The 19,551-nt window shown below is 40.0% G+C and overlaps 1 protein-coding gene across 5 annotated transcripts in view; it reads left to right on the plus strand.

The window, feature by feature from the left end:
- Positions 1 to 1,473: 1,473 nt before the first annotated feature.
- GRHL1 (grainyhead like transcription factor 1) overlaps positions 1,474 to 19,551 on the plus strand; it is a 57,125-nt gene continuing 39,047 nt past the window's right edge. Inside the window, exons 1-6 of one of the 5 annotated variants that reach the window (XM_026695280.2) lie at positions 1,474 to 1,701; positions 13,287 to 13,473; positions 14,722 to 14,792; positions 16,493 to 16,883; positions 17,723 to 17,799; positions 18,739 to 18,895. In XM_026695280.2, the coding sequence (XP_026551065.1) occupies positions 1,682 to 1,701; positions 13,287 to 13,473; positions 14,722 to 14,792; positions 16,493 to 16,883; positions 17,723 to 17,799; positions 18,739 to 18,895 (903 nt within the window). In that variant the 5' untranslated portion in view covers positions 1,474 to 1,681. Of the gene's footprint in view, positions 1,746 to 2,783; positions 3,658 to 6,579; positions 7,013 to 13,286; positions 13,474 to 14,721; positions 14,793 to 16,492; positions 16,884 to 17,722; positions 17,800 to 18,738; positions 18,896 to 19,551 lie in introns of those variants that run through there. The other 4 variants (XM_087917072.1, XM_026695279.2, XM_087917064.1 and 1 more) reach the window with 4 other exon arrangements.

The following is a 19,551-nucleotide window of genomic DNA, read 5'->3' on the forward strand; positions in this document are numbered from 1 at the left end:
TTTATTATTAAATATTTCAACTGTGTTTTATATGCGATTTGAATATTACATGTTTCCTCTGACAATGTCAATGTTATAAATTTTAAATATGTAGTTATGGAGGCTTGGTAGTGTAACACCAAATTATGGAAAAATGGAGTTGATATACAAGACTCTAATATATCAATATAGAAGCAACAAAACTGAAAGAAAATGTCCAATTATCTTTTCAAAGGGTGGTGACTTTTAATGTTTTGGTGATCATTTTCATCCTTCATTAATGACTGATCTTACCCATATTTCAATGTCATATTACAGTACTAGGAAATGTAGAGATAAAACAAGTATCAAAATTCAAAAACCAGCCTACAAGATATTTGCCTTTGGAAAGTCACTTTATTCAATCCATTTTACTGGGGAGGTTAGGATAGAAATTAATCGGTATGACGAAGCATTTTGTTTACAGCATGTGTACAGGAACCTGCCTTCCTAGATCATCACATAAGGCCTTGTCTCAGTCCTCAGAAATTGGAACGCAAACCAAAAGTGTAATCGCTCGAATAGCAGCATCTCTGTTCTGGAACACTTTGGTAGACACGCATCTACCATCGGGTGCATGGTTTTTTTTAGTAGTCAACTATTTGCAGAAAGCTCCATTGCTGGATATGCATCTTTCAGGTTGATGTTTATTTTGCGCGGCATTATTGCCTCCCCCCTCCCAGTAAAATAAATAAATACCCATTGATTTTTAGGCACACTTCTTCGAGATATTTGAGACGCGTTTCCAAGACGACTTTATCAGAAAGGCAGCAAGTAGTAATTTAAATACAAATAGACCGCGTCCGCGCGCTACATAAAAGTGAAATCGGGGAACAGGTTTTGGATTTAGTTCCGGCAAGTGGAACAAACACGCGGACGCAGAAATCCCCACCCAAGCCCGTCGGAATCCCCGCCGGTGAGACACAACTTAGGCCACACTTTTTTAAAAATCCTCCTTCCGATCTTGCGTCTCTCAACCACAGCCGAGATTTCAGTAACGCAACCCCGGCGACTCTCCCTCTCTTCCCTTTCAACTCCGAGGGGAGGGGAGGGGGAGCGTTTCCATAATTTGGCCCTTTCTTCTTCTTCTTCTTGAGAAGCGCCGAAGAGGTTTCGAGGGGGAGCCTCTGAACCACGCCGGAGGAGCTGCCTCCCCACGACGCTCCGTTGACAGAACCTCCGTCGGGATCCGAGGCGATCCGCCGGCAGCGCAGCGCAACGGGGGAATGACATCTCCAACCCGCCCCCTCCCGCCGCCCCCCCCATCCCCCCCCCCCCAAAGTTCCATTTAGAACGCGGCCCCGCCGTTCGGCCCCGCCCCCTCCGCTGGAATCCTCCAATCCGGCGTGCCGCTGGGGCGTTGCTCCGCTCTCGTTCCCTCCCACCCGGGCACCAGCCTCTCGGCTCCAGCCAATGGGAAAGCGAGGCGCAGTTCCGAATCCACCTGCGACTCCCGGGAGCCACCTGAGCGAGCGAGAAAAGCCGACAAAACCCGTTTTGGTGCGGCGATCTGAGTACGATCTTTCTTGCGCTGCTCTTCTTCTTCTTCTTCTTTTTTTTTTTTTTTTTGCTCTTCCTCATCCCCTCCCTTCACTCGCCTGGGCCGCGGCAAGTTCCCGTCCCAACCAGCCAGGCCAGTTCTGCCACCCACTGACTACCAGACATGACACAAGAATACGACAAGTAAGTGATCGAGCTGGGTAGACTGGAAGGAGAGGAAAAAGGGGGTGAGTCTGGGCAGGTTCGACCGGTGTGCCTACCCCTAACCCACACTCCGCCCCCTCCTCCCGTGGGAGTTTGGGCACGGTTTTCGGGCTGTTCTTGCGGCTGCTAACGGCGGAGGGGGCCAAGCGATCGGAATCGGTCGAGAGCTTGGCGGGGATGGGGGTGGGGGTGGAAGACAGGGCAAGCGGCCGCGTCGGGTCTTCCTCGCCCCGCAGCCGATCTGGGCTTCTCGGGTTAAGATTTGGGCATATATATATATATATAAGATTTGGGCTTATATATATATCTACCCAAATCTTATATATATATATTTAAGCCCAAATCTTATATATATATATATATATATGCCCAAATCTTAACCCATATATATATGTGTGTGTGTGTGTGTGTAGGGAAGAAGCGCGGTAGGAGCGAAAGAGACCGCCGACCCCGCGGATTCAGTGTGTGCAACTTACAGATCTGATTCCCGAAATGATCCCAACGCGGTAGCCGCCTTGTCGTGGAGGGTGAAGTCAAAGCGGCGTAGGTTCCGCTTGCTTGCGACACCTGCGCCGAGCCGCGTCTCCGAGTTCGTGCCTCCAGCTCCATTTTTTTTACACAACCTGCACCCCGCGCGTTGCCTCTCCCAAATAATTTCCAAGGGCGGGTGGTGGGGCATCGATTCGTCGTGGCTCCTTTCCCAGAAATCGGGGCGGTTGTCTTGTTGCTTTTCTGGAATGGGCGTCCCTTAACTAGGTAGGGTCTTTCCTCCTCAGCGTCGGGCTACAAGTCCCAGAATAGATAACCGGCGAGTCACTTTAGCGAAACTCAGATCCTACTGGAGGGCGCCTTGTCGGACGGGTTTCGAACGTGGCGATCGAAAGTCGAAGTCGGAGAATCGGCGCCAGTTCGCTCAGGGAGCAAGTCCTGCCCGGGAGGGTCGCGCCTGTAACAGATTGTCGCCTGAACACGTGTGTGTGTGTGTGTCCTGTTGATGTTCGTCCACTTGATCACTGTTAAGCAACCATTCAGCTAAGGGTAAACACTCCAGCCCGCCTTGAGATTCAACAAGGAAGAGAGAGTGTTTAGGGCAGCGGTCTTTAGTGGAATCCGATTGGGGGGCGGGGGGGAGAAACAGGTGTTCAACTTTGGCTAGACCCGGATTGAATTTGCAAACAAAATTCAGCTGTGCGTTTGAAAGCACTGCCTGGTGGGACAGGGTCCCCAAGGCAGAAGTGACAGCAGGGAGGCTTGGGATGAAGTGGCCATGCTTTTGATTCTCTGCCTTCTAATGTTCTGGACTGACTTGGCCAAAGCAGCCTTATCTGGTTGCTTTTTTGGATTTTGCCTGGCTCTTTCCACTTGAAGTCATGACTGAGAAGAGCTTGCCTTTGAAACTTGACACCCATGCGGAGTGGTTTCTCTCCCCCCCCCCCCAATCTTCTCCACCACTGCCTCTTTAAATGTTGAGTGTGATGAATAATCACTTGTGTCTCAGGAGGAGCTTAAGGTCCCCACCTTCCAAAAAGGAAGGGAAAAAAAAAAGTAATGTCCATGGAGGTGGCTCCAATGCAAGCCTTTGCCTTTGCCTTGCCCAGGGCTGTCCCTTTGACTGATTTATCTAGTGCAGAAACTTAATGAAGGGCTGTACATATATTTTTTTTCCCTCTCCTTCTTCTTTGAAGATTAGGACAAGGGCTGGGCAGTGAGAGAGCTGCCTCAACTGGGGCATCATTACTTTTGTGTTAATTGCTTTGAATGCTGTTGATTTAAGATTTTGCTGAGCTTTGAGACTGAGGTTCCAGTAGGCCCTGATGTGCAGGCTTATTCCGTGGATATCAAAGAGCCACCTCTTAATGCCTTGTTGAAGGGGGAAAAAAAAACACTAATGGATTTTTATGAAAGTCACTCTCTAGGAAAGGTGGATTTGTCCAGGTAATTTGCTCTTTTTGAAGACATTGTTAAAATGATCTTATATGTGTGTGGGTAAAACATATAAAGTGATAAGTAATGTCATCTAGCCAGGACTTTATTTTGTGTGCGGTGACTCTAATGTGTCTCTTTTCAAACGTTTCTGCCTTTATTACCTGTGATAAAAGAATGGCTATATAGGTTTGGGGATTGACTTTTTGGACTGAATGCATGAAAAGAGCTCCTTTAACAATACTTTTGCTTCTTTTCTAGCTAGCATATGGTGAGATAACTCTTTAAAAATTTCTTTTAATTATGTGTTCCATGAGGTATGTGCTACCTCTTCTTGGAAGAGAATTTTTATTAAAGGTAGCTTCATAGAGAAGCTTATTAGATCTTGGCTAGGACTTTAAGGCTCTGGGGACAGAAAACTGCTGCAGATAGAAAGCTGTCATTTTTTGGGCTCCCAAGTTCTAACTCTAATTTGATGCTTCAATAATTATCTGGCCATGTAAGAATTTTGAGAGTGTATTGCTGCTTCAAAACTGAATCTGTATGGATGCTGGCATCCTCTCATCTTCCTACTTTACAACATGGACTTTATCAAGCTGTTGATGCAACGTGTATGTAAGCGTGTATGTAAGCGTCTCATTGTAACAGGACCTTTAGTTGCATTTAACTACACGTGTCTATATGTTATCACACAGGGTTGTTGAGAATTGGAGAACAGCTACTGTAAAATCTTCTTGTTCTAGTGCAATGTTGCCTGGTAGTATGGATAACACTTTTTATGATATGAGCAAATTTGACTTCTAGAATTGGAAGAGAGTTTCCTACAGATTTAGCTAAGACAAGGTACCTGTTTCCCTTTTTATATCTATCCTATACAGTAGTAGTTTTACTCATCCATACCCAAAGTGGATCCCATTGTGACTGTATATATGGTTTACCAGTAAAGGAGGATATTTGTAACTCAGGTTGAAACGAGGGCTCCTTGGTGCTCTCTGAGCTTGGTTGTGATTTTTGTGTGTGCAGATGTTTCATTACCGAAACTAAGTAATATCATCAGTACTAATTTGGGTAATAAAACATCTGCAAGAAAACAACCAAGTTCAGGGTGTATATGGTTTACTCTGTAGTTTGTAGGTATTGTTGAAATCGCCTCCAATGATTTTTGTCTAAAACTAGGGTAGTTACGCTGACTCCTGGAATTCATTTTGTAATGACTACATTTTCCAGGGATAGTAATTAAATCACTGGGAAAACTACCATGCTCTAAAATTGTAAAACATTAGAATGATATTCCAGCATATGAGAGAGAGAATATCTTCTATTAATCATACTTTTTAATTGTTGCCTTTAAGAGTGTTTGTTTTCTTTACTGAAAGAAATTGCAGAGGAGACTTGACAGAATTCATGTATATTGCCAAGTTGTTTTTAAAGATTACTGGAATATTACTTCTCTATGTAGACCTTTTCCAAAGCAGAATTTGGAAACTGGTCCTGTATAGATATTTTTCAATAGACCAGAGAATCGAAGTGATTAGCTTTTTCAGGGTTTTGCAAAAGTGACTTAATATTCTGTTTAATTCATTCTCTCTAAAACTCTCTGAGATTGCTTTATCAAACCATCAAATTAAACAGTCTTTTGTTTGGCAAACTCCTCTGTATTTGGCTCTTTGTTCTCTCAACTTTTTAAAGTTTTTTGTTCTCATTTAATATAAAACCTCATCTGATTCCAAACATTCGTTAGGGGAGGTAGAAGTTTCAAATGGCTATTTGCCATTATTTATATTCCCTGAGTGGCACCTGTTGCTTTTCCCACTGCCGCTAGTGTTAAAATATGTCTAAAAAGTATTTGCTCACCATAGAGATAACTGATTGGTGAGGCATCCCTGTTATGTGGGTACATAAATTCACAGAGGAACTGTCAATCATCAATCAATAATCCTAATCCATACTCATTAGGTGGATGGAAAATATACTAGAAAGCCAAAGTTAAATGGACATAATTGATAGGTGCATGAAATTCTCTGGTGGGCTAAAACTTTTTGGTCGGTGAAAGAAGGAACAAGAATGTGCTGAGCTTTTAATTGCACTAAGTTTTAAAAGAAAAAAAATGCAAGCTTAAATATGTTTTTCCTTTGACTGTTCTAGCTTTACAGAGCTCTGATCAAGCAGGTGTGACCCTTGATTCTTTTAAAATTGTTCCCTAAACAGCCATACAAGTCTTTAAACTTGCATTTAAAACTTCTTTTCAGATTTGAAGGAAGATTTGAAGGAATTTCGCTTGACGCTGTAAAACTTGTTGAACCAAAGGTTCCTAATAGCTGCAAAGCAGTTAACAATTTTCCAAAATGATTAGAAAAGGAAATGTGTGTCCTTTCAAGAATACCAACCACAGTTTGAGCAAGATGGTTATTCCCTTCTTTCCCAGAGCTCTAAATCCACCAGAGACTCCTGTCTTGCAGTCTCTTCATCAGGAGGAATTGAATGGAGCCCTTGTGGGCAATCTCAAGTCCTCCTCTTGTTCAGAGAGGAATTACGAAAGGCCAGTCTATTTGCTGGCTTTTCGTTCCACGGTGGTCACTGCCTCTGCTTTTACTAGAACTGTCCTCAGTTCACTATGTCTTTCCCTGAACATAGTGAACTGTATTTCATTATGTCCTGGGAAAGACACAGTTCGTATTCTGTATTCTGTAAGCATGAGTCCCCCCCAAAAAAAGTCCCAACACTTTATCATCTGAAGAACCTCTGTATTATAACTACTTTATCTCTAATGCATTAGTGCCGTAGTGTTTTATTATCTATTTTTGCAAATTATTCAAGCAGAAAACAAACTGGCACTTATGAAGTAATTACAAGCACAATAGAAGACTTATTTGCAGATCTTGCCAAATGCTTTTTAGTATTGTGTGGCTAGTTCACTCTGCCAGTTGACTCGTCACAACTTAAAACTCGACACAGGGCAGCTGTCAAACATATACATATTTTGCGGGCTTTTTAGAAAACATGGTCTCATTTTCCTAAAAGAACCTGCCATTTTATTCAGAGATTGAGTTACTGCCAAACCCTGGGCTTTGTTGATGGCTCTAGAGATAATTCTTTCTACACTCCTTTTTAACAGAGCTAGCTTAGCTTTAAGGCATTTGAGGATTTTATGTGGAGATGATGCAATGAGAATGATGCAGAAAACATGTAGTTAAAGTTTGCCTTCCTTTTTTATATATTAGCAATGGTATAATTGGGGATCTGCCAGTTGAGACCAATTTATAGGGTCATTTTTTAAAGGAAAAAAATACCATCTCCTCATAATTTCCCCTGCTACTAGGGCCTCTTCTAGCTGTGTCAAACATCATAATAATTTACCCAGAAATGAGTAAGTACAACCCTTTTGACTCATTTTTTAAATTGGATTGTCTTTATCTAGTTTGGAGAATTGTGTGGAGAACAGATTATCCTTTAGGTCAGTGGTTCTCAATTTGTGGTCCGCGAATCCCTGGGGGGGGGCACGATGTCATCACAAGGAGCCCTTGAAAGCTTGAAGAAGTGTTATAATTTAAATCTTGAGTTAAATCTTGGGGGTCTGTGGCTATGGTTTGTGGCCACAAAAGGTATTTAAAGGGAGTCCATGGTGAATAAAAAGTTGAGAAACACTGCTTTAGTGCAGAAATATTGAACTTGCAAAAGTTTGCATACTTTTAAATCACTACTGTAGGAAACCACAGCTGAACTCACATCCAAATCCTACTTCTGACTGAAGTGTAGAATGAAATTTGTTCTACCCTAAGCAGAAGTAGTTGGAAAAGAGGTGAAGGACCTCAAAACCCAAACACTACATGAAAATTGAGGTGGCTTTGGGTAGAATCTCCCCTAATAGAACCTTTTACAGCCCTTCCTAGTCTTCCAACAGCAGGAAAACACTTCATTGGCTTACTAGATACCTTGGTGTGCTCTTCCATATGCTACACAGATTGTGCTTCACCTATTTCACTAAACCACAATAGGAGCTGTTTAGAACCACCCCTTCGGTTGTGGTTCATTAAGCAAACCGTATTTTGTTTAATTCAAACTATTACACCATATAAGTGAATATCTGTACTCGCAGCCAATAGTAACTTTACAGATGGCATTGGACAATTCTTAAATCAAAGACTTTGTACTGAAAATACATTTTTGACTATATCTATTTGGCAGACTAGTGTCCATCAAAATATTTCATAATGCAGGTGTCTTCTGGAGATGGATGACTTGTTGAAGTAGTAGGAATAATAAAACTGTCCTGTACTGTTTAGACTGAATTAATCCTAAATTTATTATTAAACTGCAACAGCTCGCATAGAAAGATAGGAGACTTTGGGCAGGAGCATAATCTTGATGCAACATCTACTAATCACTGGGTGGTTGTTATGTAGATGAGGGCTACTTTAATCTGCTAGAGAAATCATGCATATTATTCATGGTTCTTTGTTGGAGGATAAGGGAGGGAATTAAGTAGAAAGTGTTGCGTAGAATTTCTCAAACATTTTGGGAATTCTTGGTGACAGTATGGGCAGAACTTCCAGATGAAGGACATCAAACAGCAACTGGGTAATATTAACTTCCATTAAATATAGCATTTACAACCTGTAAATGATGGACCTGCCTTGAGTTCTGAAGCAAGTAGAATTTTAGTTTGGCTATATAATAGATTAAGGAGGAAATTAGGCAGGCAAAGGAATTAGTAGAGAAAGAGGATGGAAAGCAACAACTGCATTTTTCCTGCGGAATCAAGATCTTGTCTGATGTTTTCAGTTGCTAACAACTGGTCAGTGAGTCTGCTTAAAATACACCCCTACTCTTTCTGCCATTAGAGAAAATCTATTCTTGGTGATGCCAGTCTAATTTCAGCCAAAAAAGACACCATTTCAATATATTTGATGTGATTCATAAAACAAATAGATGTCCAGACCGGATGATGTAGTAGAAAGAAGAATGGGTAATGTCATGGTCCCACATAATAAAGAATTTATAACTGTGCTAATTTCTGGATTTAAAGGAGAAAGGGTGACTTGGAATACACATTGCATCTGTCAGCAGCTGCTTAAAGAAACCGTCTCTTTCCACGGGCACACACAGGGGCAGACATACAATCCCAGGGAAATATGCTTTGGATTTAAGGAAATGCTGAGTGGCCTAACATGCACACCCACACATGCATTCCAAGTCACCCTTCAAAGCCAGATTTTGCGTAGTCCTATTAGGATTTTAAAAATAACCACTAAAACCTAGATTTTCATCATGGAATTACATTTTAGCTATTTTAGGACTTGCAAAAAAACATAGATTTTGAAGGCAGTAACTGTTCACAACTAAATGGACTGAATGGAACATCTCGATTCTTTCAAGAGCAGTAGCCTTTGTAGATATTACCTGTGGATTTTTAATAGGACAAATTCTTTTTCAGAAGAGTGTACAGATGTTAAATCAGGTGAAAGTGGTAAAAAATATTTTGCTTGACAGGCATTATGTGGACTTTCAAGAATGGTGATAAATCCCAAAGTAACCCTTAGGCTGTATACCTTTCACCAGGTTACATAATTTGGTTTAATCCAGCTGGCCAGATACCAATTTAATCCATTGTTTCACTTGGGATTTGCTGAAAGGGAATAGTAAATATTATACCATGCCTCAGTTTCTCTGCTGAGAATTTTCATGAAAATACTTTATAAGTAACGTGGAAGAAAAGTATATCCTGTGTGTGAAATCCCACACGATTGCCCCATGGAACAGTGGAGACCACATCTTTCTTTCAGTTAGAGTGGAACTCACTGGCTCCCCCCATAATTCAGCAATTCAGAAATAAATTCTATCCAACAGATCGAAAACTTCAGAGTAATTTAGGCAATTTTCTGGCCTTCGCTAACACACATTTTAGCCCAGAGCAAACACAGCAATTCCTCTCCAATAATCTGAAAGTTTAAATGATAGAATTGGAAAGGATTTCAGAGGTTATTTTATTCTGCCTTATGCTGAAGCACTTTGCACAAAGGATTGCTCAACTGCTTCTGTAAAGGAGAATATATTGGTCCATGAAATGGGCTGTTCTGCTGGCTGACTGCTTTTACTGGCAGGATCTCCTACATATCCTATATATCTCCTGTATATCTCTTATATACCGGTATCTCCTAATATATAGCTTGAATCTGCATGGTTCAAGCCATTGGTTCCAATCGTTGCCCCCCAGGTCGGTCGCAACAATTCTACTTCTTCCTCAGTATGACAATCTGAAGTCTCCAGTCATACCTCCCCTCGGTCTTTTCTTCTGCAGGCAAACATAAGTAGTTCCTTGCAGAACTTGATTTCCCATCCTCTCACCATTTTGGTTGCCTTTTCCTGAATTCCCTCATTTATTGATGTCCTTTTTAGACTGCAGTGCCAAGGACAACATGCTATTCCAATGTTATCTAAGCAAAGCAGAGCAGATTGGGACAATTTCTTCCTGTGCTCAATGTTCTGTTTCTGGACTCAGTGTTAATATAGCTCAAAATAGTATTTGCTCTCTTTGCAACCTCATTGCAACTATTGGCTCATGTTCAACTTATGATCTTCTACAGAACACTCAAATATTTTTCAAATATACTACCACCATGCCAGGTGCTCCCTGTCCTCTACTTATACCATTTTTCTTCGCTCCCTAGTATTGGTATTTTGCTAATCTCCCAATTAAATTTTGTCTTGTTTATTTTGGCCCATTGTTCAAGCCTGACTTTTCTCTTCCTCTTCTAAATTGTTAACCCTTTCTAGTTTGGGCCATCTGAAAATTCGCTAATCATCTGGGTACAGGTTATTAATAAAAAATTTGGACAGCTGTAGCCTTGTGGTATTTCTCTTGGTATTATTACTCTACAGGTTGATGTAGACTCCATTATGAGTACTTTGTGGAAATGGTTATTCAGTGAATTATGAAACCAACAATTATATCATCTGGGCCACATTTTATCCTTTCTGAAAAAAAGGGACATGTATGATGAAGAGTGACATCTATTTTCTCCAGCCAGGTGGTATTTAGATAGTTGGGGACTATTGGCTTGGTATTGTAGAGAATATAGGTCCCAACATCAGTGCCTGACAAAAAAGAGTGTCCTTTGTAGGTTTCTGCTACTTTTGCTTCAAGGACTGATAGCATCTTATGTTTACATGTGGTTCCAGCCCTTCCAGAAATATACAGTATGAAGCAAAACTCTTGATTCTGCCTTAAATGCTAACTAAACATTGTGCATGCTCAAGGACAAACTGTGTTTTAACTGGTTTAAAGCCAGCTCAAGCAGCATTATCTCATCTGCGGGGACAAAGCAGATATTGGGTAAACAGCATTTTAGAAGTTATCTTTAAAATTGTGTTGAATATTTTTAACATATTTATTAGGCCAAAAAAGCCTTTTAGATAGTGGGCATTTGTGCAAGTTTCTTTCTATGCAAGTAGTTTATTTGTTCATTCATTGATCATTCAATTTCTATAGCCGCCCAACTTAACCAACTTGATTCTAGATAGCTATAGAAATCAAATAAATAGGTAGGTGTGCATGCTGAAATAAGAGACAGATCACTGAGTTCAATCCATCTGAGTCACCAGAAATGGAAAGTCTCACTTGAATTGGACCCAAAATGTGGATTTTGAGGGCAAAAATGGTCATGCTGGTGTTGCTTTTCACACTGTTTTCTACATAGGTTGAATTGATGGGGTAAGATTGTTGGCTAGAGGAGGTTTTGATGGTATCCAGCATAGGTAGCTCTGAATTGCTATGTTCTAGCTCAGGCGTCCCCAACCCCCGGTCTGTGGACCTGCACCGGTCTGCGGCATGCCAGCAACCGATCCATGGAAACAAGCAAAGCCCCACCCCTGTGGGATGCAGGCACCATGTAACATTACATCGTCTCCGGTCCACAGAAAAACCTTTCTCCATGGAACAGGTCCATGGTGCCCAAAAGGTTGGGGACCTCTGTTCTAGCTCACTAGATGAGAGAAAGCTTTGAGGCTCTATCCAAAACATAGAAACCAAGTCGATATTTTTTAAAATACAGGTTTCTGTGCTTGCCTTTTGCCTTTCAAATTTGCATTAATTGTTCTACAAAAATTAACTTCTCTGAAGCCTTTTCCATAAGTATGTCGACTTTAAGTTTTAAACTTAATAGGAAATAATAATTTATTGTAAACACAAATGTCTCTTACATATTAAATTCCAGCTAGGTTTTATACCTGTTATCTACCTGTAGCTCAAATCCCCAGGCATGACTGGGAGGCCTTGACTAATTATCTGATTTGATGTCAGGCAGATACCAGCAGGTCTTCACATCCTTAAAACACATAAGAAATCCTCTAAGTCAGAGGTGTGCAAACAGAATCTGTCCTTCTCATTTGGGTACAGTAAAAACTCCTCCAGAAATTGTCACCAAATTTGAAATTTTAATAGGCCAAAGTGGGAAATGATGAAATATGGTGATAATCATATGAACTGCACCACACCTAAATAATGACATTAAATATCTCTTTCCATCATGGCACAATCTGAAATTCATTGGTGGGTCATTCCAAGACCAAATCAATTTTTGAGCTTACAACAGGTTACAAATCCCTCCAACATTCTAAACTTTCTTCAAATTTTGAATGGCCAGGCTGATGGGGAATACTGAAATTCCAGTGCATGTGAAAGTTACAGTGGGATCAACATTCCTAAATCACCATGGATAATTTCCAAATTTTGATCATCAATAGCTAATGAAAATGAAAATATTTTGCCAAAAAATAGAATTGGGATAGTAATAGTGTATAATATTGTATAATAATAAAGTTGACCGCCAAGTTCCATAGCTGGGAAACAGTCTGTGAGTGTCTTTGTTTGTGTGCTGGGGCCTTTTGCTGCAGAATGAATTGAGCCTGTCCAAGAAGGTGCAAGCTATTAATTTAATATGCAAGATATGCACAGCTTACAAAATGTTGTCTTTATTTGTGTGCTTTGAGGTGTGAATCAAGTCAGACTATTCCAGTTAACGATAATGTGTCAGATAATGGGTACCCTACCAGTGGTGGTATTCTACTGGTTCAGACTGGTTCTGCTGAACCGGTAGTAAAAAAGCCAGTGATCAGCTGAGAGGAGGAAAAAAAAATCCTCTGACAATCAGCTGAGAGGAAAAAGAAGAGAAAAGCGCAGGATTGGCCTTCCTACCCGCACTTTTCTCTTTTTTATCCTCTCAGCTGATTGGCACTGCAGGTCTCAGCTGTTGTGGGGAAAGCTGCACGCCAGCGTTAGGCAAAGCATCCCACCAAGCCACGCGCACCAAACTGGTGGTAAAACAATTTGAATCCCACCACTGTCCCCTACCCTTCAGATTGTCATCCAACATTTCATCCTAAGTCATAATGTGGTTTGTTTTGGGGTAAGTTTGAATCTGACAATTATGGCTTAGTGTGTAAGATAATCTACATCTCCCAGATTCATGACAAAACATGGTCAGTGGCAACAAGGGCATTGCAGTCTGTCACACACAACTTCAATGGGTGGTGGAAGTACTTTACTTGCTGGATGCCAATCAACATTTGTATTCAACATCTTTGTAATTGTATTTCGTTCAGTCTCTCTTTCTCTTCCTTCCTTCCTTTCTTTCTCTCTCAAGCAAAAGGCCTGTCTTGGTTCTTCAGAATGAAACCCTCTATTCCCAAAGGCGACCGTACACTAGTGAGGATGAAGCCTGGAAGTCCTTTCTTGAAAACCCCCTCACAGCAGCTACCAAAGCCATGATGAGCATCAATGGGGACGAGGACAGTGCAGCTGCTTTGGGCCTCTTGTACGACTACTATAAGGTAGCTCATGGGAGCTTGGGACTGCTTGAATTTAATTCACATTCTTCAGGTGGGGGTTAGCAACAGTAAACTGTATGGGTTTCTGTCAAGCTCATGTTACTATTAAGACCTAAATAGTTGAACACTGCACCCTAGAGTCGGAGAGGACTGGACAGAGAAACCTTTAGCTTTACCTACTTTTCTATCCTCCCTAAGGTGATCTCTCTTCAGAACTGTCAGACTGAAGAGAGCTCTTGTAAAGACATTTGTGGATTTATTTCATTTTGATTAAGTCTGGTTAATTTTATTTTACAGTATTTGTATATTAAATCAAAGCAGTGTATATGCATGGTTATTATGTATATGCATGGTTATTATGCATATTGTTTCTGATGTGTCTTCTCTGTAAACTGCCAAGAATCCTTAGGGATTCAGTGATGTAGCCATCATTGTCATCATAATCATCTCATCACCATCACCATCACCTCACCATCACCCTTTTAATAGCCTATTGGACTTGGAGTTTCAACACAGAATTCTTGAACTATATAGACCAACCCTGTAAATTCTATGTTTTGATTATGATAGCTTATGGTTGACTTACAAGCAAACAAAGCACTGCCTACAGTTGAGTCTGTATTTTTCCAGTACTTCTTGACTCACGTAGGACTGCACATAGAACACACTCCTCTGATTTGCCAAGTTGTGCTTAAAGCCATTTTGTACAACAGTCTTGCCTTTTTGACAAATAGTCAGCTGTTTAAGGAGGGTGTTCCCATTGTCATTTATATGGTTTGTGTTTAGCAGACAAAAATGTTTGGATGCAAAGGTGGTGCTGATACAGCAGATTTCCACGCTGGAGGATACTGAGCTAACAAGCAAATTGCTTTGTAAAAAAATGTTGTTGAAGTACAGATAATCTACTTCATGTTTACTAAGGCTGTGATCATCATTCATTTTTATCTTTTTTAGACTCTAGAATTACTACAGTATTTGCATCGTATCTTAACTGCAAATGTTACACTGAAATAGGAGATATAACAAATAGAATGCCTTGGCTATAATCTCCTATTTGATTGATAAAGTAATTCTGAAGTTGTTAGCTTTGAAACAAGACTGATTGTTTTTAACTGATATCTCCAAGCCAAATGCTTATGCTTTTAAAATGTATTAGTGATACAGTGTTTTCCGGTGATTGTTAATATCCTAAAAAACTCTGCTTAGTTATTGTCCTTTTAATAAAACAATTGATACATTTTATATTCCAAGGTTCCCCGGGAAAGGAAAGCTTCTACAGTGAAACCAGATGTAGACCAGTCTGATCAAGATCATGGGAAAAGGTTCAGTATTCAGTTTTGAAATGTACTGTATATATACATGTTTTAAGCCAGGATCAGAAGTGGGATTCTACCAGTTCGCACCTATTCGCTAGAACTGCTTGTTAACATTCTAAGCAGTTTGGAGAACCGGTTGTTAGGAGAAATTACTGGCCTAATCCTGTAAGGAAGGCAGGAAGGAAACATTCTGGTGTTGCTTACAGAAACTGCCTCTCCGTTAACCCTTATTACATTCTTGGCAGGACTAGACTTCCTGTCTCTGGAACTTCTCTGGAGTTTTTTTCCCACTCCTTTGCTGGTATTTTGCTTGTGTGGAGTGACCATTCAAAGTTACAATGGCACTGAAAAAAGTGACTTATGACCATTTTTCACACTTACAACTGTTGCAGCATCCCCACAGTCATGAAAGGCCAGGCGAGGAGATGTGTGCCTCGATGTGAATGATATTGTGTTGGCCACACCCAGCCAATAACATGACCATCAAGCCACGCCCACCAACTAAGCCACACCCACAGAACCAGTTGTTAAAAAAATTGAATCCCACCCCTGGCCAGGATCCTTTTTAAAGAAAGGAATAATTTTCAACTACATTGAGATTTGGTTTTTTTTATAGTGAGTTGACATCAGGATTTTGTTTACCCTCGGCTGTTGATTAAATCAAAGTATCTCAGCTTACACAAATTTGCTAGTTGCAATAATACAAATATAACTCCACTCTTGTTCTCAGCTTAATTTAGGTAGATTAACATAAATAAAGAAGTGTCTGGCTTATATGACTAAATTCTTGGAAAATTCAAACACGAGACATGTTCCGAAAGTCATTCATATTTTTGTCCAGATTATCACTACAGATCTATAGAAAAGGCTGTGGCTTAATTTTGAAAAGTGGCAGGAATGTGATTATTCTTCCTCCTTTACAGCTCAGAATTCTGTGATTTTATCAAAAGTAGTTGAAATGAAGAGACTGCAACTGCCGACTTCTCTCTCAGCTTCCAATTCGAAGGGACTCAAATATTATGGAAGAAACATTTTCCATTTCTCATAGACAGATATCTTTTTCAATTATAGCCCGAATCTTTCAATTGTTAGGAGCTTCTGATGGAACTTTTGTAACTAATTATGCAATGTGACCTTGCTACCTTTGACTATACGAGCACTACAAGATTTGCCTGTTTGGCCTTTAATTGATAGTTGTACTGACTTTTATTTGAGATACTTGGTCTCTGATGAAAATGTGTATTTTGTGAATGCAAACTGCTAGTGTAAAGCCTCAAGCTAGGCATACCAACTATAGGACGGTGCTAAGGAATTTCTGAGAGATTCCAGGAACTAAAAGATAGTCACCAGTTAAAGGGGGCAAAGGACTTATCCCAATATTCAAAAATGCTAAGTTTGAAAGAAATGTATTGTATGCATTTGTTTTGCCCCCTTATCTCTAGTCCAAAGAAAATTAAAAAAAGGGGGAACAAATAGTGAAAGGGTTAGAAATCTTCCCTTAGTGCTTAGTATTTCTGTTGTCTTTCTTCCAACAATGTGTTGTCTGGATTAGTGAGGTTTTTTTTGCCCACTGCTAGCAATAGAGAATAATTCATGGAGGAAAGGTAACATCAAACAGGCTTTGGCATTAGCGTTTCTCCTTTAGAAATTGATTCTTTCTGCCATACGCTTAATCTACCACTCAATCAATTCTCTTGTCTGTTTAGGAACAGTATGCCAAACCTGATGGAACAGTCGCTTATTTCTGCTGGGGAGAACAGAGTGCAAGTCTTGAAAAACATGCCTTTAAATATTGTCCTTCCACACAGTTCCCAAATGGGCATTGACAAGAGGGGCCACCTGACAACCCCAGATACTACAGTCACTGCCTCCATTGCATCTATGCCCACCCATTCAATCAAGACAGAAACGCAATCGCACAGTTTTACTGTGGGCATCCCTCCAAACGTCTATCACCCAGAAGCACCGGAGAGGGTGGTGGCTTTAGATCGGAGCCTCAACACCGACCAGTTTAGCACCAACAGCCAGCCTCAAAATTCCCAGCGACGTACTCCTGATTCCACCTTCTCAGAGTCTTTTAAAGAAGGTGTGCAAGAGGTACAGAAGTAACCTGCATCCTTTGCTTATGGGGTTCTTAGCCTAGAAATGGGTCTTCTGTAGTCATGAAGAAAAGCATTATAACATAACATTGGAACGTGATCTTGGGCCTTCCAGAGACTTATGAAAATGAGTTCTTATGACCATACAAGTAATAAAACAGTAAAAGTATCAGAATTTTGTTAACAGAATAATAGATGAGAATAATTACAAGAAGTTTGATGTAACAGATGTCATCCTTTGTTCCTGCTCATTGTTCAGACTCTGCTAAAGACATTCGTGTAGGATAATCACTATAGATTCTGAATAAACATAATTAGAGATTATGTTGGAAAAAGATTGAAAATGCAGATCTTAGAATTTTGGCTACGAATGTTGAATGTTGACCAACTTAAAAGCAGAGCCTAACTCCAGCTCTGAGAATAAACAACAATGGCATTCATTCTCCTTTTCCCTCTGATTTTGAGTGTACTCACTAATCTGCACATGGATATCAAGTTCCTATTTAATTCTTATGTAAACCTGAAATTTCAGTCCAGTGGATTAGAAATAGAAGATTTTTTTCCAGGCTGGATATGGGTATATAATTCTAAATTTAAAACAAAAGCAACTTCTGTACAGTATGCAAGAGAATATGGCTCACCTTACAGGACGTGGCTCACTCACCTTGAATGTGACCAAATTATGTTTGTGTGATACATGGGTTACCTTGGTCCTAAACCAAGCTTGTTTTGTATCTGAATTATGGGTGTCAGCAAATAGTCTATTGATGATAAATTTAGTGCTGAAGTACAATTTAAAAATGGCTCTTTGTCTGAAATCTTAATGAATACCTCCAGGTTTTTTTCCCTTCTGAGCTGAATCTTCGGATGGCCAACGTGAATTCTGAAGACTATGTGTTTGAAAGCATTACTGGGTAAGTGTATTTTCCTGCAAGTTTAGCTCTTGCACAACAGCTGGGTTCCGATGCTCTGCTCTGCTTGTCTTGGCACATCTCACATTTGCTCAGACTTCTTGCTCATGCTCTCCTTTGTGAAAGGAAATACTGAAGCCCCGAGTGGTGAGATTTGGCCATTCCGCCCCTAATCCTTTCGGAAATATCACATGAATCAGAACACGTACACAAGAATGTGCCTAGGTAAAATGAGGTACTTTTCCGCACCTGGATTGAAACTTGAAAGTTTGGCATTGCAGATTGTAAAGCAGTGGTGGCCTCGCAACGAAAAGCAGGTGAATTAATTTTGAGTCTGTGGAAGTGTATTTCATTGCTCTTTTGGTGTACCACAGAAAGTGAGCTGTGAATCAGAAAATGCTTCTACCACAAATGCATTACTGCGTCTTAGTGCTCTTTTCATCCCTTTAGTCACAGTGTTTCAAAGTTGGGGGAGAGTTGAGAGTTTCATTTAATCAGACAATGAAAATGAAGTGCTTTGAAAGCATTGTATAAATTTTATTATTTTATTCTTATTACTTTCAGTGCAGCATTTTTTTTCTCATGCTACACAAATATAAAGTACTGTAACCCAAGTGTAGATTAGTGAGTGTAATATCTTCACAGCTGTTGAGCAATCGAGAGACATCAGATGTTTAAATCAGAGTAATAAATTCTAGATACTTCTGGTGGCATTTTTTAAAGTCTGCAAATCCTCTGCCTCATTCCTAAAATTATGAGAGTGGATTTTGGTGATGTCACCTTAAATTTCCAATCCTCCTTTCTTTTCTCACGTATCTGCAATTTATGGTCACTCTCACCATTTAGTCTTCAGATCTAATATCTAGCACACTGGGATTGTTATGTTTGGATGATTTCATGAAATAAGTTGTTTATAAAACTTCCTGTTCTTAATTTTTCTAGGAACAACTTTGAATATACATTGGAAGCTTCAAAATCACTTCGGCAGAAGCCAGGAGATAATACGATGACTTATCTAAACAAGGGACAGTTTTATCCCATTACACTGAAGGAAATTAGTGGTGGTGAAGGAATCCATCAACCGATCAGTAAAGTTAGAGTGAGTTACAATTAAAGAAAGTATATAGGGGAGAAGCTAATGGCAAAGGCTTGTAATAGTATTTCTGGTGTGCAAAATGGGAGATAATTTGTTTTGGATGTCCCAAACTTCTTATGGGCTACCCATAATTTGTAGAGCTACAAATAGTCCTTAACTGTTCTCAATTGACTTTGATCATATCCATCAATTTATTTCCCCTCTTTTTAGCAAGTTTTTCCTTAGAATATAAGGACATCTATTTTGTTTGCAGTTTGGGAAGCTTTAGTGTTAATCTAAATTAACCCAGTTGTTTTTGGACCGGGTGTGTACAATTCTTTCTTTATGCTATTGAAAGCGGTTGTTAGGTAGATCAGGCTGACAAATAATTACTACCTTCTTCATTCATAATATTCATATACATCAAACACCTATCTATGAAAAAGTATGAAATCATGAACAATGACAAAATTTTGTGGCTGGGCTGGTTTGATTTTGCAAAAACATGCAATTGATTATGACCTTATAATGAACCAGACTTCCTCAGTGATACTTAGTAATCCACTTTGCAGGTGTTTTTTCTACCTTTCCCAAATAAATAGAGGTTCTTCTTTTCTTTTGGAAGAATGTAGGGAACATCTTGAAGTACCATTGAAAAGCAGAATGTTATCAGCCTATTT

Source organism: Pseudonaja textilis, chromosome 1 (assembly GCF_049901715.1).
Source record: "Pseudonaja textilis isolate UNSWEBS1 chromosome 1, rPseTex1.2, whole genome shotgun sequence".
Classification (NCBI taxonomy): domain Eukaryota; kingdom Metazoa; phylum Chordata; class Lepidosauria; order Squamata; family Elapidae; genus Pseudonaja; species Pseudonaja textilis.